This window comes from Lutra lutra, chromosome 5 (genome assembly GCF_902655055.1).
Source record: "Lutra lutra chromosome 5, mLutLut1.2, whole genome shotgun sequence".
Classification (NCBI taxonomy): Eukaryota; Metazoa; Chordata; class Mammalia; order Carnivora; family Mustelidae; genus Lutra; species Lutra lutra.
Genome location: NC_062282.1, coordinates 132,711,010 through 132,735,622, shown reverse-complemented (window position 1 = coordinate 132,735,622; position 24,613 = coordinate 132,711,010). Strand labels below are relative to the sequence as shown.

The 24,613-nt window shown below is 35.0% G+C and overlaps 1 protein-coding gene across 2 annotated transcripts in view; it reads left to right on the top strand.

Annotated features, from left to right (window-relative positions):
* PJA2 (praja ring finger ubiquitin ligase 2) overlaps positions 1-24,613 on the top strand; it is a 77,829-nt gene that overhangs the window by 5,655 nt on the left and 47,561 nt on the right. The window contains exons 1-4 of one of the 2 annotated variants that reach the window (XM_047729806.1): positions 12,588-12,718; positions 17,173-17,290; positions 18,595-18,795; positions 20,242-21,295. In XM_047729806.1, coding sequence (XP_047585762.1) covers positions 17,260-17,290; positions 18,595-18,795; positions 20,242-21,295 — 1,286 coding nt within the window. In that variant the 5' untranslated portion in view covers positions 12,588-12,718; positions 17,173-17,259. Of the gene's footprint in view, positions 1-12,587; positions 12,719-17,172; positions 17,291-18,594; positions 18,796-20,241; positions 21,296-24,613 lie in introns of those variants that run through there. The other variant, XM_047729805.1, reaches the window with a different exon arrangement.

The following is a 24,613-nucleotide window of genomic DNA, read 5'->3' as shown; positions in this document are numbered from 1 at the left end:
AGATCCAGTTTTTTGTTTTATTGCATAAAAAAAAAAAACTTTTCAGTTTCATTGATTTATGGTCTTTACTATTTAATTTTGTATGCTTTTGGGTTTAAATCCATTCTATTAGAATTCTGTAAGGTATAAGCTTGGACCATTGATTTGAGACCTTCTTTTCCTTCTAACAGTGCTTTAGATAGCCACACAAATTTTCTTAGGTTGGTATTTTCTAAGTTCTTTTTTTTTTTTTAAGATTTTATTTATTTAAAAAAAGAAAGATTTTATTTATTTATTTGACAGAGAGAGAGAGCACAAGTAGGGGGAGCAGCAGATAGAGGGAGAGGGAGAAGCAGGCTTGCCATGGAGCAGGAAGCCTGATACAGGGCTGGATCCCAGGACCCCAGGATCATGACGTGAGCTGAAGGCAGATGCTTAACTGACTGAGCCATCCAGGTGCCCCAGTATTTTCTAAATTTTTATGTGACTTTCACTTTGACCCATGATTATTTGGAAGTATATTGTTTAATTTCCAAATACTTAGTGATTTTGCTTAAATCTTTTTGTAATTGATTTCTTTGTTTAATTTTTTTGAGGCAGATAACATACTTTGTATAATTTCCTTAAGTTATTTGAAGTTTGTTTTATGGCCCAGAATATGTAAATGTTTGTAATGTTACATATGTATTTCAAAATAATGTGCATTTTGCTGCTTTTGAGTGGAGTATTCTATAAGTTCTGTTTGCATATTACATATTTTACATTAAGTATTCTGTAATTGTCAGGTCAAGTTGACTGATGGTCCTTATTAGGTTTTATGTTTCCTTACTGAGGTTTTGTCTACTTGTTTTGTTGATCATTGCAAGAAGAGTTGAAGTCTCCAAGTGTAATTGTGGATTTGTCTATTTTTCCTTTTCTAACAATTTTTGCTTCATGAATTTTGAACCACTTTTGTTACGTGCATATATATTTAGGATTCTTATGTTTTCTTAGTAAATCGACCCCTTTATATAATGTGTCTTCTTATTTCTGACCATATTCCTTCTTCTGCAGTCTGTTTTATCTGATGTATTTGATTTCACCAGTCTATCTTTTGGTTAATGTTTGCATGATAAATCCTTTTACTTTACATCTTTGCCTTTATATTTAAAGTAGTTTTGGTTTTGGGGCACCTGGGTGGCTCAGTGGGTTAAAGCCTCTGCCTTAGGCTCAGGTCATGATCCCAGGGTCCTGGGATCGAGCTCCACATCAGGCTCTCTGCTCAGCAGGGAGCCTGCTTCCCTTCCTCTCTCTCTGCCTGCCTCTTTGCCTAATTGTGGTCTCTGTCTGTCAAATAAATAAATAAAATCTTTAAAAAAAATAAATTAGTTTTGGTTTTGACAACCAACTTTTTTTTTTGATCCATCCTGACCTGTCTGGCTTTTTAATTAGGTTGTTTATATTTAATGTAATTATTAATGTGATTAGGTATAAATCTACCATCTTAGTAGTTATTTTTTAGTTAATCTATCTGCTGAATGTTCTATATTTTTATCTTCATTATTAGCTCGCTACTTACACTTATTTTGCCTCTTTAAAAGTTTTATACTGGTTTCTCTATTATTTATATTATACATCTTTAATTCCACTCTATATTCAGGCAATGTTATACAACTTCTTATATAGTCTTAGAGCTCCTCAGCAGTATATTGTCAATTTCTTCTTAATTATTTTTTCCATTATTATTGTCATATATTTTATTTTTCATGTGCCATAAGCTCGTAATACCTTGCTACTATGATTGCTTTAGACCTGCTTTGTCACATCATGTCACTAGCCAGTGTGACTATTTAATTTGAATTTAGAATAGTTAATATTAAGTTTAAATTAATTTTCTCTGTGTACTAGCCATTTTGTAAGTGCTTAGTAGCCACTTGTAGGTTTTAGCTTTCAGATTGAACCACCTAAGAATGTTTCCATCATCTCAGAAAGTTCGATCAGTGAGTGCTACTTCACACACTTCTGTTTTGAAATAATTAAAAAGTAAGGCAAAAATATGTTTTACATTTATCTTCACATTAAGTGCAGATAATTTAGAGTTCTGCATTTCTTTGTAGAATCAAATGTCTGTTTTCTACTCTTTCTGTAGTTTCGGTCTATTGGTAACAACATCATTTGGGTTGGCTAAAATGTACCTTTTTTTTTTTTTTTTGCAGAGTACTTTGCTAGGTATAGAATTCTTTGTTCACAGTGTTTCTTACATTAAAGATGCTGTATATAATCTTTTCTTGATTGCATAGTTTCTGATGAGAAGTCCGTTGTAATTCTTCATTCCTCTGAATCAAAATGTTTCCTTTATTGTTGGGTTTTTATTGCAGGTTGAAAATGATTTATATTGAGGTGTGCATGTTTTCTTTTTGTAGGGCTTTTTGTGAGTGGTTGCTGAGCTTTTCTTAGATTTAAGGTTTGATCTCTTAAATCATATTTGGAAATTTCTCTAGATTTTCTCTTCTTATTAGTTCTTCTGCACCACTTACTCTCTCTTCTTGTGAGAATTCCATTGCATAGCTGGTAGTTTTTGATAAAGTCCTACAATTCTTGGAGGCTTTGTTTGTGTCTTCCCCACACTTTTTTTTTTTTTTTTAATTACTTTGTATTTCAGTTTGGGTAATTTTTCATAACCCCTCTTGAAGTACATTTGTACTTCCTCCCTCCCAGTCATTTGATGAGCCCATAAAATGCTTTTTTGGGGGGAGTATCACTATTAATATGTCTTTTATTTCTTGCAGTTGCATTTCCATCTTGAAATCCTTGATCTGTTTCCTAGCTCTATTCCAGAAGCATTTTTTTTTCTTTTACTTATCCCCTAACACAATGGAGAACAGTGATTGGTGTCCTTCTGTCACTAGTGTAAGGTTTTTTCCCCCATATGAGTGAAAGGCCCAGGTAGGACTTTATTCTTTTCTTTGTTGGAAGGCAGTATCTTCCTTCCCCTCTGAAAGATACCTCCTTAGTCTCCAGCCTGGTTCCCAATTTTTTCAGCATCCCTGGATAAGGGCCTTTGAGTGGGTGCCAACTTTCTATGTTTCTGCAGTTCTCAGGGATTTTGTACTCTAATTCAACCCACACTTTGTCTTTACTTGCAATATAATTACCTGAGATGAGAAAACGTAAAACACTCTTTAGGGAAGGTAAATTATCCTGTTCCTCTAGGAAATAACATTCAAGATATAGGAAGGATGCATTTTGTAATTTCAAGGGGAACCATTTAAAGATTGGTACCAAAAGGTACATCAAACAAGCTAATAGGTGAAGTAAAATGGAATAGTTACAAAAAAAAATTTTTTTTTGACCAGTGCCAAAGTCAAGAAAGGAAGGATAAAGGAACAAAAAACAAATGAGAAAGATGATACTTAAACTCAACTATATTGATAATTATATTAAATGTAAATGGACTGTGCACTTCACTGACAATACATATATTGTTAGGCCTTATAAATAAGACCCACCTATATTCTGCTTATAAAAAACACTTTAAATGCAAAAGTACAAATAAGATGAAAGTAAAAAACATTGAGTATTATCTGCAAACACGAAAGGAAAGCTGATGTGGCTATATTAATCCTGTACAAAATAGATAGAAGATTGACATTACATAGTGTATGTTTTCTGATCATTGAGAAATTAATTACGGTTCAGTAACAGAAAAATAACCAGAAAGCTCCAGATGTTTGAAAGTTAAGCAAGACCTTTCTAAATACAAAGTCACAATAAAAATTAAAAAACATTTAAGTCTGAAAAACAACAAAAATGTTCTATCAGAACTTATGGAATGAAACTGAAGCAGTACTTTACGAGAACTCTGTAGCTTTCTGTGCATATGTTAGTAAAGAAAAAAGGTTAAAAATTATTACTCTAAGCTTGCAACTGAAGGGAATAACAAATCAAACCCAAAGAAACTAGAAAGAAGGAAATAGTATATAGAAAAGTAGAAATTAAGGAACTACAAGTTTTATAGTCAGTTTATTGAGAAGACTTTTTAAAAACAATAAATGTGTAATGAACTGATAAAGGAAAAAATGGGAAAAGACACAAGTTACCAATACCAGGAATGTAAAAGGCATTAATACAGACCTTTTGGATAGTAAATTGTTAATAAGAAGAAATTATGAGCAGCTTTATTTTAATATTTGATAAGTTGAATGAAAGGTCATAATCTTTGAAAAACACAACTTATCAAAACTGACATGGGAAATGGAAAATGAGTTGACTAATGTCTATTAAACAAGTTGAGTTTATTGAAAACTTCTATAAAACCGCAGGCCCAGATGGCTTCACTGGTAAATTGTAAACATTTAAGTAAGATACATTGCCACTTTTACAAATTCTTCTGAGAAAAAGTATAAACATCACCTGCAATATTTTATGATTTTAGTGTAATCTTGATAGGAAAAGCTAACAAAAGCATGACAACAAGGGGAAAATTATAGGCTAGTATTTATCATGAACATAGATACTGAAATAATCCAGTGATAATATAGATCAGAAATTTGTTCCAGGAATGCAAGGTTGGTTTAATGTTTTTAAAATTAATCAGTGTAATTCATCTCTTTAACAGAACAATATAGAGAAACAATAGGATCATTTCTGCAGATAAAGAGAAATAATTTGACAAAGTTCAGCATCCATTCATGATAAAAATCCTCATCATTTTAGCAAATGAAGAAAATATCCTTTATTTCCTCAAGACAATCAGAAAATGGCAGCACCTGGGTGGCTCAGTTAGTTAAACATCTGCCTTCAGCTCAGGTCATGATCTCAGGGTCCTGGGTTGGAGCTCCATGTCAGGCTCCCTACTTAGCAGGGAGTCTGCTTCTCCCTCTCCCTCTGCCTCTCCCCTTCCTGTTCATGCGTGTGCGCGCTCTCTCTCTCTCTCAAATCTTTTTTTTTCTTAAAGAGTATCAGAAAATGTACAGTTAACAGCATACTCAATGAAAAGTCTTGTTTCATGTCTAATATCTTTTCTTCTATTCACTGTTATATTGTTATATATGTTACACAAGGCCAGTATGCAAAATGAATTTTAAGGTGTATACTAGCAACAAAAATGTGTAAAATAAAATTAGAAAAGTATCGTTAGAATAGCATTATGTAGCACCTGAGTGGCTCAGTTGGTTAAGTGTCTGCCTTTGGCAGAAGTCATGATCCCAGGACATTGGGCCCCTTGCTCAGTGGGGGTCTGCTTCTCCTTCTCCCTTTGTCCTCTCTCCCAAGTAAGTAAGTAAAATAACATCAAAATATGTGATATCTCTAAGAATAAATATGATAAAAATTGAAGAAAACTTCCTTGCCAAAAATGATAAAACAATGCTCAGAGACATCTTGTTTTATTTTTAAAAGATTTATTTTAGAGACAAAGAGTGTGGGGGGTGAAGGGGCAGAGGGAGAGAGAATCTCAAGCAAACTCCCTGTGCTGAGCCTGGAGCCTGACTCAGGGCTCAGTCTCTCTCAGCCCTTCGATCTTAACTAGAGCCAAAATCAAGAGTCAGATGTTTAATTGAGCCACCCAGGTGCTCCTAGAGACATCTTAAAATACTTTAATAAATAGAGAAATATTCCATCTTTATGTAGTAGGAAATTCATATTGTTACCATGTCAATTTCCCTCATGTTGAACTATGGGTTCAATACAATCTGAAAATTCCAGATCTTTTTTTTGGTCAAATGGATTCCAGAATTTATATTAAAATGTAAATGTCTGAGATGTTATGACTTATTGTGAACCTATAGTCATTAAAACCGTGTGTATTGCGGCACCTGGGTGGCTCAGTGGATTAGGCCTCTGCCTTCGGCTTGGATCATGATCTCAGGGTCCTGGGATGGAGCACTACATCAGGCTCTCTGCTCAGCAGGTAGCCTGCTTCCCCCTCCCCCTCTGCCTGCCTCTCTGACTACTTGTGATCTCTCTCTCTGTGTCAAATAAATAAAATCTTTAAAAAAAAAAAAAAACCCCATGTGTATTAGAACAAGGTAGATAAAAAGGTCAATGGAAGAATATGAGTGTCTAGAAAGAGCCCTTCATATAAACTGTTTTTGGTTTATGACAAGAGCTCCATGAAATTAAGAAGAGAATGCATTTACTTTTAATAAATTGTGTTAGATAAAGTAGATATCCACATGATAATGAAATGAATCTTGATTTATACTTGATGCTATATCTTCAAAAGTTCATTTGAGTTTCATCATAGATCTAAACGTAAAAGCTAAAATTATGAAGCTTGTAGAAGAAAACCTAGATGAATATCTGTATCACCTTTGCAAAAATTTCTTAAGTAGAACGTAAAATTAATAAATTAGACTGTACAATTAAGAATTTCTATTTTTCGGGTGCCTGGGTGGCTCAGATGGTTAAGCGTCTGCCTTCAATTTAGGTCGTGATCCTGGGGTCTTAGGATCGAGTCCTGCATCAGGCTCCTTGCTCAGTGGGGATCCTGCTTCTCCCTCTGGCTCTCTCTCTCTGTTTTTCATGAATAAATAGAATCTTTAAAAAAAAATTCTAGGGGCACCTGGGTGGCTCAGTGGGTTAAGCTGCTGCCTTTGGCTCAGGTCATGATCTCAGAGTCCTGGGATCGAGCCCCGCATCGGGCTCTCTGCTCGGCAGGGAGCCTGCTTCCTCCTCTCTCTCTGCCTGCCTCTCTGCCTACTTGTGATCTCTCTGTCAAATAAATAAATAAAATCTTTTAAAAAAAATTCTGTTTTTGAATCTATCATTAAGAAAGGAAAAGGCAAGCCACAGACTGTTGGAATAGTTGCGATAAATAAGTCGGGTAAAGGACTTGTATCAAGAAAATACACGTAAATTACAAGTCAAAAAGAAAAAGGCACACAGCTCAGTTTTTAAAAACATGTCAAACAGTGATCAGATTCTTTACAAAAGAAGGTATACAAAAGGCAGTGTACACAGGTAAAGTTGCTCTATATTATTATTCATCAAGGAAATGTCATCATCACACACCTACCAGAATGGCCAGTGTTAGAGACTCACAATAACAAGGGTTGCTAAAGATACAAAGCAACTGATTCTACTATATGTTGCTAGTGAGGACCACTTTGGAAAACTGGTAACAAGTCTTATAGTTATGCATGGCTGTGTGTACTGTGACCCAGTAATTCCAGGTCATACTACCCAAGAAAGGTAAAAAATGTGTATAAGAATATTTATAACAACATGAATGAATCCCAGAAACATTGTGTTGAGCAAAAGTAGACAGACACAAAAGAGTTCATACTGTATGATTCCACTTGTGTAGTTTAAAACAGGAAAAACTAATCTAGGGTAGAAGTCCAGAAAGTGGTTGCCTAAGGTTTGAGAGAAGTTTAATCAGTTGGAAGGGGTGAGAGAGAACCTTCTGAAATGATGGCAATGTTTTATATCTTGATGTAGGTGGTAGTTATTTGGATATATGACATAGGAAAAAATTCATTGAACTATATAATGCATGCTGAAGAGTTTTGTACTTTTTAAAAAATAGTTCTTCAATAAATGATTGCAGAGAAAAGGAAAATACTTGAAAAGATTTTATCATGAAAATTTCTAAACAAATTTCTGTGGAGTACAAGGAGACCACATTTATACAACATCTTGCATCAACATTTTGCCATGCTTGTTTCTTCGTTTCTCCAAACCACTCATATAAGCTTTATTTTTATTTATTTATTTATTTATTTATTTATTTATTTATTTATTTATTTATTTATTTTGTAGTTAAGACACTTCCAAATGTCTAAATATCATAGGTATATTAATTTGTTTTGGACACATTTTGTGAATTTTTATCATCACGTCAAGTTTGCTACATTTAATATACACAACATTGAATTTTCTATTTTTCTTTTTTCCTGTACTTTTTTTTTTTTTTCGTTTCTTGGCTTATTGACATGGAAATAATTCTAAGCTGTTTCTTTATTTGGAACTGATTTGACTTGGCATCCCAGAGGAGGGTGGGTTGAGCAGGGCCCTTCTTAGTTAGGTCACATTTAAATCAGATCTTCCTATCTAAATGAGAGGTAAATTTGAGGAATAGCTTTCATCCTGTTTTTTTTAATGGATTGGTATTTTATTCTTCCATCTCAATTTGTCTTTGACTTTAATCTTTTTTTTTCCCCTTTGCCAATTATATTTGCAGTAAACCATAAAAAGTCTTTATTATTCTACTATGTTGGCTATATGCCTATTTAATTCTTTCTTCACAGATTTCTCTCTATGGATATTCATTTAAAAATAGCAGTTTGTAGCAGTTATTTATTTATTTTAAAGCTTTATTTATTTGAGAGCAAGAGAGCGCTCACATGAGAGAATGAGAGAGCATGAGAGTGTGCAGAAGTGTGGGGGGCCAGCAGGAGAGGGAGAAGCAGAGTCCCTGCTTAGTGGGGAGCTCGATATGAAGCTCCATCCCAGAACTGAGATCAAGACCTGAGCCCAAGGCAGACCCTTAACTGAGCCACTTAGGTGCTCATTTGCATAAAACTTCTTAAAACAATTTTTTAAACACTTTTTAAAACCATTTTTGATGAGATAGGGGCTTTTCCATAACAAGTTGGAAAGGTTTTTTATCTACTTAAATATAAAAATTTTGGATTATCTAAAGGTCTGTTTCCAGTTACATATATTTTATGTTTTTTAGTGGAATTTTCACTGTATCCGTGCTGAGTTAATTAAAGCTTTTACAGTAATTGACAGAAAAGTCACGAAAATTGGTATTGAAGTAAGCTTACTAGCCTTTTATCAGATTATCTCTTTGTGTTAGTAGGGTTAGTAAACCCATTTGATCTCAGAAGTTTAACAGTTGTACTTTTAAAATTTCTCTCTGAATTATCTATTGTCATTTCTACAGTTGTTCATTTACAGAATCTAGTAGTCATATCCCGAAAGTTCTCTTGTGTGTCAGCTTGTAACTTCGAAGTCTAGTGGCTGATAGTACATTATTTGATTTGCTACAATTGAGTCTTCTTGTTTGTAGCAATATATAGGGATAATATCCCCTGAGTCCTTAATTATTGTGTATCTGCTAGTTACATTTAGTAGAATATTTTGCAGGTGCCACTATGTACAAGCAACCTTTTGTGCTTGTGCCTAGAAGATACAAAAAATCTAGAGAAAAATTAAAAAGAATATGTAAGTATGAGAAATAATTTAAGCTTAGATTGTTATTCAAAGTAGATACTTTATTAATCTCTTGGAATGTTTACTTTGCCTTAGCAGCTAAAAATAGAAAGATGAGATAATGTTAATAAACTAAGTTAAGGAGCCTCTGAGTGGCTCATTCGCTTTAGGGGTCTGCCTTTAGCTCAGGTCATGATTTTGGGGTCTTGGGATCAAGCCCTGTGTTGGCCTCTCTGCTCAGCGGTGAGTCAGCTTCTTCCTCTCCCTTTGTGATCTCTCTTGCTCTTGCTCTCTCTCAAATAAATAAAATCTTTAAACTAAGTTAAAATGTAATTGGTTCTATCATACACAAAACAGATTTCTGGCAATACTTATTATAGTTTGTCATAAACTCATTTTGTCATAAAGTTTGTATTATTGGATTAATAACTCAAGTTTGATAATAATTAACCAAAATTTTGTATGACTAAGTAATTATTTTACTGAAAGGAAATGCAGGCTATGATGTAATTTTAGAAGTTTGTTTTATGAGGAATTTTAAGAAACATTTTTAGGGCATTTTGTAGGCATTTTTATAAAGGCAAATATGAGAGAATATAAAACAAATTTTCCAGTGGGCTCGGAAGAGTAATCAAGACTTTGCCTTTCAAATAGTTGGATTAAATTATATTTGCTTCTCAACTTACTTTTCTATTTCTAGGAAAGATAGTTGGACAATGAGTTATTTATAGGCAGCCTGCTAATTGAGAAAAAGTCGTTGCAAATTATATACATGATAAAGGGTTAATATCCAAAATATATTAGGAATCATGCAACTTAATAGCAAAAAACCAATCCAGTTAGAAAATGGGCAGAGCATATGAGCAGACATTTTTCTAAAGACAACATACAGGGGCACCTGGGTGGCTCAGTGTCATGATCTGCCTTCGGCTCAGGTCATGATCTCAGGGTCCTGGGATCGAACCCCCCATTGGACTCTCTGCTCAGCGCGGAGCCTGCTTCCCCCGTCTCTCTCTGCCTGCCTCTCTTGCCTACTTGTGATTTCTCTGTCAAATAAATAAATAAAATCTAAAGACAACATACAGATGGGCAACAGGTACACGAAAGGATGCTCAGTGTCATTAATCATCAGAGACAGGCAAATCAAAACTACAATGAGATATTAACTCACATCTGTTAGAATGGCTTTTATCAAAAAGAAAAGAAATGACAAGTGTTGGCGGGGATATGAAAAGAAAAACAAAAACAAAAATCCTGTGCACTCTTGGGGAGATTGTAAACTGCAGCCACTATGGAAGACAGCATGGAGGTTTCTCAAAAAATTAAAAGTAGAACTACCATATGATCCAGCGGTTCCACTTCTGGGTGTTTATCTGAAGAAAACAAAAATACTCACTTGAAAAGATAACTATACCCCTATATTCTTTGTAGCATTATTTATAGTGGCCAAGGTATGGAAACAACCTAAGTGTCTATTGATTGGTGAATGAATAAAGAAGATGTGGTATAAAGCCAGGGAATGCAGAGGTTTGCTGGCATTCACCAGAAGCTAGAAGTGAGAAAGGATTCTCTTCTAGAGCCTTTGGGGGGAAATATGGCCCTTGATACCTTGATTCTGGACCTTTAATCTCCAGAACTGTGGGAGAATTTTTTAAGCAAAGAAAGAAAGACAAGAAGAAGGGATTTTCCTAGGGAAGGAAAAAGTTGCAGTGTGTGTGTGTGTGTGTGTGTGTGTGTGTGTACACGTACAATGGAATATTATTCAGCCATGAAAAGAAGAATGAAATCCTGCCATTTGCAACAATATGGATGGACCTTGAGGGTATTATACTAACTGAAATAAGCCAGACAGAGAAAGACAAATACTGTTATGACCTCATATGTGGAAATCAGTAAAAGCTCATAGATACAGAGACCAGATAGGTGGTTGCCAGAGGTGGGAGTGGGAGGCAGGCAAAATGGGTGAAGAGGGGCAAAAGGTACAAACTTCCAGTTACAAAGTAAGTCATGGGAGTTAACGTATATTGTGGTGTCTGTAGGTAATAATACCATATCATATATTTGAAGGTTGCTACAATAGATCTTAAAAGTTTTCATCACAAGAAAAAAATTCCTTACTATTTATGGTGATGGATGTTAACTAGACGGATGTTACTTTGATGATCATTTAGCAGTGTATACAAATATCAAATCATTATGTTGTATACTCAGTACTAATATGCCAGTTACACCTCTGTTTTTTGTTTTTTGTTTTTTTTTTTTAAGTGAGTTATTTTTGGCTCCCAGCAAATATGTCACAGGGGTATAGATCCAAGCTTTGGTTGAAACTCTTCTGGAAGTTCAGCGGATTTCTCCTTTCCTTTGCCTAAAACTTCACTTAAATCAGCTAGATTTAAATTCTGAAAGTGAGTGTTCCTGATGCAGTAGGTATGTAGTGAATATCTGTTAGAGGATAGGTAGAATATAGGAGCTAAGCAGCAGGTCTGACATTGCCCGCCAGCAGAACACCAGTATAATTCATTTTGGTACTATCGATCCTAGCATGGCACTACCTATGCTGTGAATAAGCAGATCTTTTAAAAGGGAGAAAATACGCTTTCATGAGTTGGCGGTAGGAAATCTTTGTTCTAATAATAAGTAGAAGTATAAAAATTCAGTATCTTAGTGCATGTAATTTAAATTATTTGTGTTTGTTATTTATTGCAGGATAATTTGTTATGCTTCAATAGAACTAATAGCTGGGAACATTTATTATATCTCATAGTTTCTGAGTCAGAAATTCAGGAGTAGTCTGTCTGGGTGGTCTCAGGGTCTCTCATGAGGTTGCAGTCAAGGTATAGGTTGGGACTACAGTCATCTGAAGACTTGATTGGGACTTAATGAAGGTGCTGCTTCCTGGGTGATTCATTCACATGGCTGTTACCAGAAGACGTGAGTTCCTTCTGGCTCTTGGTAGAAACTGCCAGTTCCTCAACATGTGGACCTTAGGATTGCTTGAATGATCTCCTATGTAACAGCTTGCTTCTCCCAGAGAAAGTGAGTTGAGAGACAGCAAGGAGGAAGCCACAATGATTTTTATGCCCTCATCTTGTACATTATACATTGTCTTCATTAGAAACAAGTCACTAAGTACAGCCCACACTGAAGAGGTGCAGATTTGGCTTTGCTTTTTTGAAGAAGTGTCAAAGAATTTGTAGATCAGAATTGTTTGTTCATTCATTCATCCTTTTGTTCAACAGACATTTGAATTCATACTGTGTTAGACGATGTGTTAGAACCAGTGCTTTTAATAGATTGCATTAATAGTCCATTCAAGTAAGAAGAAAAAAGCAAGGTCTTTGTCTTTAAAATCACTACTCTTTATTTATTTTCTTTAAAGATTTTTTTTTTTATTTATTTGACACAGAGAGAGATCACAAGTAAGCAGAGCAGCAGGCAGATAAAGAGGGGGAAGCAGGCTCCCCATGGAGCAGAGAGCCCGATGTGGGGCTCCATCCCAGGACCCTGAGATCATGACCTGAGCCGAAGGCAGAGGCCCAACCCACTGAGCCACTCAGGAGCCCCTAAAATCACTACTCTTTACATTCTGCTGTGGGAGGTGTGTATCCCATAACCATGCTTTCCCTTATATTCTTTTGAAGGTTGTTTTTATTGTCTCTCTGTAGCTGCTGGCATATCTTTCCTAGTCAAAATGATAAAGTGATGACTTCCAGGTTAATAAGATCTAGAATTAATACTTTGCTGATTCACTCTTTTAATTCTTAGACAGCAGCATATTTATGTAGTTTACTTGATGATAGTTTGTAAGAAATATATGAAAGTCCCAAAGCATTTGAATTGAATAATTGAATCATATGTTACTTATTACATGACTAGTACAAGGAGCAAGAGACTAATTCAGCAAAGCAAACATCTCTTCAGAAAGAACTGGGACTGAATGTTTCTGATTTACTTGAGATACAAGTTTGGGACTGATGAATTAACTATTTTAATCTATTTTAATCTTGACACACCACTGTGGTTTTTATTTCTTGCTCTTCATCCTCTTTCCTCCCTGTTCTTTTTTTTTTTTTTTTTTTAATTTTCATACTTTTTTATTTGGAAATGAGATAACACTGTTATAGATACCCGACTATAGCTGGCCTTAGGTGAAATAAAAATAATTAGTATTTACAGAGGGATTCCATTCTACGTTTTATTCATAAGGCATGAGCTACTTTTGAAAATAATAAAAGAAGCAGAGAACAAGAAAGTATAAGACATTTAGAAGATTATTACAGAGAATACTGGCAGTAAAAGTAGATGAAGTTTACCAGCTCACAGAGTGAAAATGAGAAAGAAAAGTTTGCAGACAAAGGATTAATCTGTGTAGGCAAAATACAGAGAAAATACGAATTTTGAAAAAGGACATCTTTGAGACAAACTGACACAAGTCTTTAGAACAGCACAATTAGGGCCATGTAGGAGAAATTTTAAAATGGCCTGCCCCTTAAAAACTCCTTGTGGCATTATAGAATATCATTTATTAAGAGGATAACTTAGATATTCCAGGGAGAAAAATTTGCTTACATAGGAGAAATAAATTGGCAGAATGGGATGCCATATTCCAACATAGGATGTTGGAAAACAATGTGTCTCAGAGTTTGGAGAAAGTGGTTTTGGGCCATACCTAAAGTATGAGGGAGGGATGAAATGTTTTCAGGCATGTGACCCAGAGTTTACCATCTTATGTAAAATTTCTGAAACAGTTACTCGATCTTCTAGTAAAGACAGACACACACGCACATGAGAATGTGGGATTCAAATCAGGGGACTTAACTCAGAAGTACAATCAAAAGGTATCAGAGCCAAGGTCATAGGCCTTGAAAACAAGTAGACTTGTTTTCAGAAGTATAGATGAGGATGTTGGAGGGCTTAGAAGAGAATATCTTTAGGAAGCAAGTGGAATCACATTAAAGACATTTTTTAAGGGGTGCCTGGGTGGCTTAGTTGATTTAAGTGTCCAACATGGTTAAGTGTCCTTGATCTCAGCCCAGGTCTTGATCTCCGGGTCTTGAGTTAAAGCCCTGCTTTGGACTCCATGCAGGGTGTGGCGCTTCTTTAAAAACGAAACGAAATAAAACAAACCCCCTTACTCAGAAACAATGGTTTTCAGATCTTTGTACTCTTTCCAGTTACAGCTCCTTTTCTCTCACTATCTCTTTATAGCATTCTGCTCAGTCTTTTACATCCACCATTCTACCAAAGGTGCCCTTGTCAGGATCTTCAGTATCCTCCATGTTGCTGAGTTCAGCGGCCAGTTATAGATCCTCCTCATACTTTACCTCTTAGCAGCATTTGGCATAGTGGATCAGTTCTTCTGTCTGAGGCACTTTCTTCATTTGGCATCCACACCACTGGGTTTTCCTTTTCTCTCATTGGCCTATGCCAGATTTTCCTGATATTTCTTTTTTCCTGGCCTTTTTGTGTTGGATCATCTCAGGGCTCAGCCCTTGAAATTTTTTCCTTCACCCAGTACACTTAGATGTCCAAGTTCATGCTTCTTTGAATATTATTTACATATCTATCACTCACAAATAATACTGGCAGCTCAACATTCTTTAGTCAACTCCAGGTTCCTATTTAACATTTTCTACTCGAATGTCTGATAGATATCTCAAATTTAACCATCTAAAACTAAACTGAATATATTTTCTCCAAACCTGCTTCTTCCACAGATTTTCCTACTTCAGTTAATGGTTAACTCTTTTATGTTTCTAGTTTTCCACACTATAAAGCTTAGAGTCAACCTTGACTCCTTCCTTACCTTATTTTATAACCTGTATCAGAAGATTTTGCTGACACCGCTTTCATAATTTATTCAGAATCTGACCATTTCTCACCACTTTTTTACCCTGGTTTAAACTACTGTCATCTCTTGCCAGTATTATTTTGATAGCTTTGCAACCAGGCTCCTTGCCTTTTACCTTGTTCCCCTTCAGTCTGTTCAAAACAGTAGCCAGAGTGTTCCTCTTTTTTTTTTTTTTTTTTTATTAAAAGTTTGCTTTATTTTTCTGTTGAATCGAGTCAGAGTGTTCCTCTTAAAACAGAAGTTAGGTAGTATCTGTTCTGTGTTCAGAACTCTTCAGTGGTTTTCCAGCTCACTTAGAATAAAACCTGCATTTCTTGCATTATCCTATAAGGGCCTAAGTGATCTGTTCCACCTAACCCTCCCCACCCACCCACCCTAACTTAATTTTCTCACCTCATCTTGCTTTCTCTCTTATTCATTCCATTCCAGACTTCTTGCTATGATCACTTCTGAAAGTTTTCACCTCAGGAACTTCCTTTTATTCTGCCTGAAATGTTCTTTCCCTAGATTTACACATGGTTTTTCCCTCACAGGTGTGGGATGATCAGATGATCACTTCCCAGTGAGGTTTTCCCTAACCACCGTATTTCTAATTGCATGCCCTCAGCAACTCCAGTCTCTGTTTTATTTTGCTCCACAGTATGTATTGTCTAACATATATTTATTTACTTCTTGTTTTGTTTAGTGTCTGCACCGTATACTGTCATTTTAAGAGGTCAGGAATATTTGTCCATTGGTTCATTATTGTCAGCACTAGAAGTAGTGCCTGGGAATATGGTGAAATAAAGCTTTATTGTAAAGAAAAGACTCGGTAAAATACTCGTCAATTTAAATCCATGGTCATGCTTTACAGTTGCCATGTACTATACTGTGAATATGTGAAGATTCAAGTTATTTCAGATCATTCAGATTCAAGTTATTTCAGATCATTTTTCTTAGTATTAAAACAATGTTAATTAGAGCTTGTTTTTGCCAGTATGGTAGCTTTGGGGGGTGGGTATTATTTATCCTTTAGCTGTTGCTAATAGTCTGACTTGGTTCACAACCTGTTGCTGAATTTGTAATTTATATTGGAGAATGTGTGTGTGTATACTCTTATGTATGTTAATATATAGCTATCTATGGCTAGACAGATAACATGTACAGTTAAGCTCATTTGCAGAACTATCATCCTCTACTAAGTGGTGATAGGCAATTAACAGGTAATTAGCCATAGTTCCAATGTTTAAGTAAATAAGGTGTTTAAATAGAAATGTAAGCCCTTACCACACTTTTAAAAAAAGCACAGTTTGCAACTTTTGAGATAGTAAGTGAATTAATTGCAAATCAGAAGGTCATTTTATATTTGTTACTTGATAATAAAATATTTAGTTTTAAATTAGAGTAGGTTCTAATTTAGGATTAAAATATCTGAATGAGGATCACCTGGGTGGCTCAGTGGGTTAAAGCCTCTGCTTTCAGCTCAGGTCAGGATCCCAGTGTTCTGGGATGGAGCCCCACATCGGGCTCTCTGCTCAGCAGGGAGCCTGCTTCCCCCTCTCTCTCTCTGTCTGCCTCTCTGCCTACTTGTGATCTCTCTCTGTCAAATAAATAAATAAAATCTTTTTAAAAAATCTGAATGATAAGTTGACTATTTTCAAACAATATCATTATTTACACATACTAATTTTTAATTGTTACAAACCATTATGCATTTTTTTTTTAATTTCTTTAAAGATTTTTTTTTTAAAGGCAGAGGCTTTAACCCACTGAGCCACCCAGGCGCCCTCATTATGCATTTTTAAAATAAAGTTTGTATTCCTAGGGTTAACTTCTTTTAACAGTGCCAGGGCTAAAGGAATTCCAGTGCTTGATGGAGAAGCAGAGAGAGCATAGTGTGGTAGACCCACAGATAGTTTGGTTACATACCTCAGTAAACATTTCTTCCAGTTTGTCAGCTTATTTACTTTTAAATTATATGTGTGTTATCGTTGTCAGTCTTAAGGATGATGTATACTTATAACAAGGTTTTTTAAGAGGAGATGTAACTTTTCAAATAACCATCTTGATAGTTGTAAGGTTTTTGTGGACTTGTCAGATCACGTTGTATTTTTCTGATATTACGGGGCTAACAAAGAGCTTCCCTAGGAGGAGTATTAGTTTTGCTATTTTTGTTTTGTGTTTTGTATTATTATTTTGTTTAATCCATGGTTTCTTTGTAGGAATCTTCTGCAGCTTATTCGTTGCTTGAGTAAAAACTAAGTCATATCCATAATTGCACTGAACTGGGCACAAGAAAACTGCCGTATATGTCACAGTATACTGAAAAAGAGCCAGCAGGTAAGCAGAGTTTGTCAGTTCCTCTATTGAGGACTTTGTATTTTTCTCTCTAGATACCTTGAATAGTGTACATGACATGGAGTCATGGTCTTAATTTAAGGCCATTTGATTGGTATATTGAAAATAAAGCTTAATTTCCAATTTTTGATATGAAAATAAGTATAAATAAAAATTCTTACTTTCTTTCTGTACCCCCTTGGCTACTATTGTGCTTCCATTTTGGAGACTATTCCTTCGGAGGAGTTGTTAAGGGTACTGTTTCTGGAGTCAAACTCTTCAGTTACTGGATGGTTACTAAATACTGAATTTTAACTTTAATTTTTTTGATCTTTAAAATGAAGTACAGTATCTACCTCATAAGTTTGTTTCAGGAATTAAATAACAATGTAAAACTTGATTACGTTATAAATAATGTGTTTTTTAATCTGTGCTTGGAAGCAGTTATATTTGTTTTAATGCAATAAAACAAAAATATGTAATTGTTCCTTTGATTATTTCATATACCATGAGAAAATTTTTTTTACCTCTTGTATAATATATGTAAAATCTAATTGACTAAAGAGATTTAAACCTTTTATATATAGATGTGATAATGTTCTTAAAGGTGCTACTGTTTACTACCATATATCCTTCAGCCATCAGAACTTAGTATTAAAGTTGTTCAAATGTTGATGGGTTTTGCTACCATAGTGTATACCATTGGTAGCTTTGGAAGGTGGGGTAGCATGTCTTTGACTTGGCTCATTGCTATTTTCTTTTGGAGAATTTTATCTGACCCTAATATTTGGAGTGTGTTTTATTATGGTCCAGTTGGTTCTTTATGATAGTACAGATGCCAGTTAAAGAAGTTACCTATTACCTTGGATAGGAATGCATTCACTTTTAATGTAATTGAAACCATCATTTCATGTACTAGTAATTCAAGTAAGTATTAAGGAGTTATACATAAGGTACTTTACTTAGATAATTTGGAGGATCATTGTCCAATCCTTAATGAGCTTTTGTAGTATGGTGTATGAATTTTGCACATGAAAAATTGCTTTTATTAGGTTACATCATAAAAATCTAAAATATCTTAAATGTACCAAACTTTAAAAGCTATTTTTGGGGGTAAAGAGGCATATAACTCTCATAATATTTCATGTTTACTTTTCAGGTATGTTTTACAGTATTAATAAGGTGTACTGGATGTTCAGTAGCATATGATTTGGCAAGTAATAGCATTTATGTTGAAATATTGCCCCTACTGGTCACCAGAATAAAAGTCATTGTATGCCTCTCTTATTTTTAACTCTGTTTTTCAGCAATGGATCAAGAATCCAGCAAGGCTGCCTGGCCCAAACCAGCAGGAGGATATCAGACAATCACAGGCAGGAGATATGGAAGAAGACATGCATATGTCAGTTTTAAACCATGTATGACCAGGCATGAAAGAAGTTTAGGTCGGGCTGGTGATGACTATGAAGTGTTGGAACTAGATGATGTTCCAAAGGAAAATTCCTCAGGTGCGCAACATGGGATTATATAAGAGTTATCAAAAAGCATGTAGGAATTGATCTTGTAATATTTGAGATTGTGTGTGGGTTTTATGTGTCTGTGAATAAAATATTTTACATTTCCTCTCAAGAATTCTATTTTGATATTTTAATTGAATTTAATATTAATACTATATACAATTAAACATAGACGAAAATAGAATATAGTCATTAAAATACAACTACATTGCCATGGCAGTGATTACCTTATCATATCCTTCAGCCAGTGGAGATCATCAGCTTTCAATAAAAAAACTTTTTAATGTGAACTGAATATATTTTTCTTGCATATTATGTTTAATAGCTTTTTTGTTTTAATTGTATCTCCAAATAATTTAGGTTGGCTAATTTGATTTTTTAAATCATTTTATGAAATATGAATGTCAAATAATAGTTATTTAATTAAAATTTCTTAATTATTCTGTGGTCTGAGAAAGTATTTTGCATATATCCATGTACTTTAATTACGCATCTTTGGGCTGGACTGTGGTTGTCTTCTTATCCTGAGCAAATTTGATAATTCTAGATTATTTTTACTGTTGTTTATAAATAAGAGCCTAAATTATTAGCTAATAAGTTCATTCTGTTAAAGAAGCCTTTCTCTGATATGATGAGACTGCTCTTTAGTTATTTATAATTTATAAATTTTTGTTCCAACAAAACGGGACATCCTCCAGCAAAACTCAGATGTCATCATTCTTTATTATTACATTAGTAGTAATAAAAGGTAATCAAGCTTAAAGTGATTTATAGAATAGATATGATTTTATTCTTGTCTCAAGATATGACAGACTATGGCAAAGAGATTCAACTTGTTGACTTTTTGTTGTTTTGCAGTCATAGCTGTAACATATCTAAAGTTAACTCATTATTGTAGATGCATTATAAAGAATCCATATTGGGTGTAGAAATCTAATATTATATATCTGGGAACTGAGATATAATCTTCTGAACTGACATCAAACACAATCGAATTTCATTTCTGTTAGATCTGTAACCTGTTCTTTTATCTCTGAAAAGTACTGTTGCAGTTATTTTAGCTGCCCATAATAAAAGAAGTTAAGTTTGAATTGTGCACCCTAACAACTGGGAGGGCAGATTGGTTACCCTATGACTTGACTTATACCTCTCCTTTTAATGTCTTTTACAGAATGTTTTAGGTATCTGGATTTAGGCGAAAAACCTCCAAAAGACATCTGAGGGAGAGGATACTGAAGGGCTCTACAATGGCATAAATGAACTCATAGGGTAACTGGTGTGCCCTCTCAGTTAAGGGTGGGAGCATAGAAGTACCTGCCAGAGAAATTAACTCATATTCAAGTGCATAATTATTAGTATAATATCTGCTTAAATAGTCATTAGTAAATAAAATTATATTTAATGTCTCCAAATATGTTTTCTTTATTCTCTGTGAAGGTTCCAGTCCATCGGATCAAGTTCATTCTTCTTTACCCAATGACACTTTATTTGAAAAAAGTGAAACAGAAATTCCCATTTGTGATACAACATTGAATCAAACCATTGAGAGCAATCCATCCTCTGCTGCAGTACATCATAGCGAGGAGGGCAGGGAGACTTTAGGAAGCAGTACAGATCTTCATAATCACTCTGAGGGAGAATATACTACAGAAGCTTGCAATGCTTCAAGTGTACAAAATGGAATTTCATTGGTTCAGACTGACTCTTACGATCCAGATGGCACACATGGAGAGGCCAGTGACCGTCTTCAGCTTTCTGCAGAAGTTGTGGAAGGTGGTGGCTATCAGGAAGCATTGGGCAATACAATATTTGAGTTGGCAAATGGAGAGGTAGAGGCATACACTGGTCTTTCACCACCAGTTCCCTCTTTTAACTGTGAAATAAGAGATGAATTTGAAGAGCTAGATTCAGCACCTTTAGTCAGAAGTTCTACTGGTGATACTGAGTTTGTCAATGAGAACAATCAGGAATTTCAGAGGTCCTCTTCTGAAGATGAAGTTGTTAGAAAGAAACAACAAAATGATACTAGCCAGGAGAGTCAGAGAGAAAAGGCAGCTGAAAATGCAGTGTGTGCTCCCGGGCATATCTGCAGTGAACAAAATACTAGTGATAAGGGAAAGAACCAGGGAAGTTTTCCTGAACAGGTAGTAAGGCCCAAAGTTAGGAAACTGATAAGTTCAAGCCAGGTGGACCAAGAAACAGGTTTTAATAGGCATGAGGCTAAACAAAGAAGTGTTCAGAGATGGAGGGAGGCTTTGGAAGTTGAGGAAAATGGCTCAGATGACCTATTAATAAAATGTGATGACTACGATGGAGAACATGACTGCATGTTCTTGGATCCACCTTACTCAAGAGTTACGCATAGGGAAACAGAACATAACCAAATAACAGCGGAAAGTGGAGCCACAGCAGGAAGGCAAGAAGTGGTGGATAACGCCTTTTGGAACGGCTGTGGAGATTATTACCAGCTGTATGACAAGGATGAAGATAGGTAAGATTTTGTACTTTGTCAGATTGTGTGGTAAGCAAAGTGGTTTATTTCTACTAACCATAATGTTTGATGGATGGGCTCTTTGACATGGTCAGGGAATTAGGTACTTTGGCCAAATATTCTTATTTTCTCAGTGCTAACCACACATGCAAACTGCTGGTTATTTATTTACAGAAACTTTCTTTGGGGCATTTTAGGAGTTTATAGAAATTATAATTTCAGATAATGATGACTAGTTATTAACAAAAGGATAGAGATACTAATTATTTCAGTTCTTAGTAATAGTATTTCAGTTCATAAACTATAAAGTGAACATTTATTATATTTTTTTAAAAATTCTGTGTTAATTCATCCTGGACTTAAAAAGTGATTTAAGATCACAGAAAATTTTGATAATATTGTATGAACTTTGCCAATATTTATTAATGTCACCTGTTTCTCTGTTCCTCTTGTTTGCTCTTTTTTTAAATTTTTATTTTTTTTTAAGATTTTATTTATTTATTTGACAGAGATCACAAGTAGGCAGAGAGGTAGGCAGGGAGAGAGAGAGAGAGATAGGAGGAAGCAGGCTCCCTGCTGAGCAGAGAGCCTGATGTGAGGCTCGATCCCAGTACCCTGGGATCATGACCTGAGCTGAAGGCAGAAGCTTGAATCCACTGAGCCATCCACGCGCCCCCTTGTTGCTCTTTTTATCATTAGGTTTATTTTTTACCTATTTATAGGTAAAATGTATATATAAAAATATATACCATACCACAGTGTGGTATATATTATTTCCCCCATTTATAGACCTGGAAACTGAAGCACAGGAGAGTTGACTTCCCAAGATAACGAAGCTAGTAAATTCTGGAGCTGGAATTTGCATTTCTACTTACTGCCCAATACAAATGGGTATCTTAAGAGAACATACAACTTTTTTTTTCTTTTTTTATAAGAGGGAGAGAGAGAGAGCGTGAGCAAGGTGAGGAGTTGAGTGGATGGGCAGAAGGAGAGGAGGAAAGAATCTTTAGCAGGCTCCATGCCCAGGGCAGAGCCAGACTTGGGGCTTAATCTTAACAACCCTGAGATCATGACCTGAACCAAAATCAAGAGTCAGATGCTTAACTGACTGAACCACCCAGGTGTCCCACAACTTTTCATAGAGTAAGCATTCTGTGTTCCTCGTATATAGAATCTTTCCGCCCCAAACTGTAAGACCATAAAAAGAAGAGAGAAATGGAAAATTTCTTTGTCCAGCTTCTGACTTTTCATTACCCTGGAGTCCAGATTTTCACAGACTTTGGAGCTAATTGGAACAGATCTTGCTCAGTTACAGTGCAGTTTCAAGATCTTACTGACTTGTAGAAATAACGGTTACTTTTTTTTTTTTAACTAGAGAGTACTACAATGGAAGAAATTTTTCCTCTTAAATATGAATACATTTTATGTATTTCATGTCACAAAATTAATAAAATGTATTTGGTTTTCTTTGGACATATGGATAAAGCTTGTATAATGTAGCATAAGTAACTTGTAGAAACAGTTGAAATATAATTTCTACTATTGTCTTTTTTTTTTTTTTTAAGATTTTATTTATTTATTTGACAGACAGAGATCACAAGTAGGCAGAGAGAGAGAGGGAAGCAGACTCCCTGCCGAGCAAAGAGCCTGATGTGGGGCTCGATCCCAGAACTCTGGGATCATGACCTGAGCCGAAGGCAGAGGCTTTAACCCACTGAGCCACCCAGGTGCCCCATCTACTACTGTCTTGAAGTTGTAAACTTCAAGGGCTAGCAGACAGTATTTATATAACCTACTGTTTTTTAAGTCTAAGGGTAAAATTCATTAAGAACTTCTCCCTAACTTATTTGTTTTTTCAATTTAGGCCCACAGTCTTTTATGCAAAATCCACAAAGTTCTTTTTAAAATGGAAATTGAAATCAGAACCTTAATTGGTACTAACTTATTTGATGCAGATCTGGATCTGAACTAACGTGAGGCCTTTTTTTGAAGCATTCCTAATATTTATTGCAGAAATATGAAAGTGTTTGGCTACTGAGTTTTGGGGTTAGACCCCACTGGGAATTATTAAATAATACATCTAAATCTCAGCAGGAAAAAATCTGACTTTTAAAACATACTCAGCCCTAAAATTTTTGGATTGGATTATGAACATTTACTATACCTCTTGGGTTACTATTAAAAAATAATAATAACATCAACTTACCATTTTAGATAACTTATCTTTTTCAAAGTATAAGAGTGTTGCATTTTTACTCCAGTTACATTTTTGCTTTCTTGAAGAAAATAATTTAAGTTGGGCATACCTTCATCTTTGGAGACACACTAATCAAAGCTAAAACCCTTTTTTTTTTTTTTTTTTTTTGCTTTTTATAGTCAGGCCTAATGTCATATAATAAAATTGATAAACCTTTTTGCATCGTTTATCAGCCTCAAAAGTAGTTTTCTTGGCTCTTCGTTTAAATTGAGTGTGTGTGTGTGTGTATGTGTGTGTGAATAGGGTTAGTATTTTATTTGGCTAGAATGACTGTGGACTTTGAATTGGTTATAGGGTGTTGTCTTAATATGTTTAATTATAATTTGGTTCCTTAAGTGATACACCAGTATTCTAAATAATGATAGATTTTTTTTTTTTAACAAATAGAATATACAGAGGAAGAAAACAGTTAGTAGAAACTTCTTTTTCTTTCATTTTTTTGGTAATATATTGATTTACAGAACCTGAAGTTGAGTTGGCCTTGAAAGATGAAACTAATTTTGGAGCAATCTTTAAGACACATTGGAATGCCAGAAACACTTAGGGATTTTTTGTTTGTTTAAAACTACCATCACAGAATAAATTCTCAAGGATAATGATTTTACCTAGGATTCCACTCCCTTTTGGATCTATAACCCTTGAGATAGGTTTAAGACCAAATTGCAACAGTCTGGACAGATTGAGGAATATTTCTATGCTGTTTCCGGTTCTTCTGCCCTCAGCTCCCTCCAAAGGATCACAGTTGCCAGAATGTCTTTTACTATGCTGTCAGATAAAGGTTGAAATCCATACATTCCTACTTAGTTTCATTTTGTCACTTGTTCATCTACTTGGTGTTGATGCTGTAGTCCTGCTGAGTTCTGATAATAGCAGACTGGAGAAATGGGGAAACAAAGTGGCTACTCAATGAGTGTCTTGAGAAAGAAGGTATAAATACCCTTTACCTTGAGTCTGAGATTCTTTTTGAGTTTTCTTTGCTTTGTAAAACTTAAAGATGCTGTACTTGAAAATTTTTCTTGTCATGTTTATATTATAATAGCTACAAATAGGACCCTCTTATC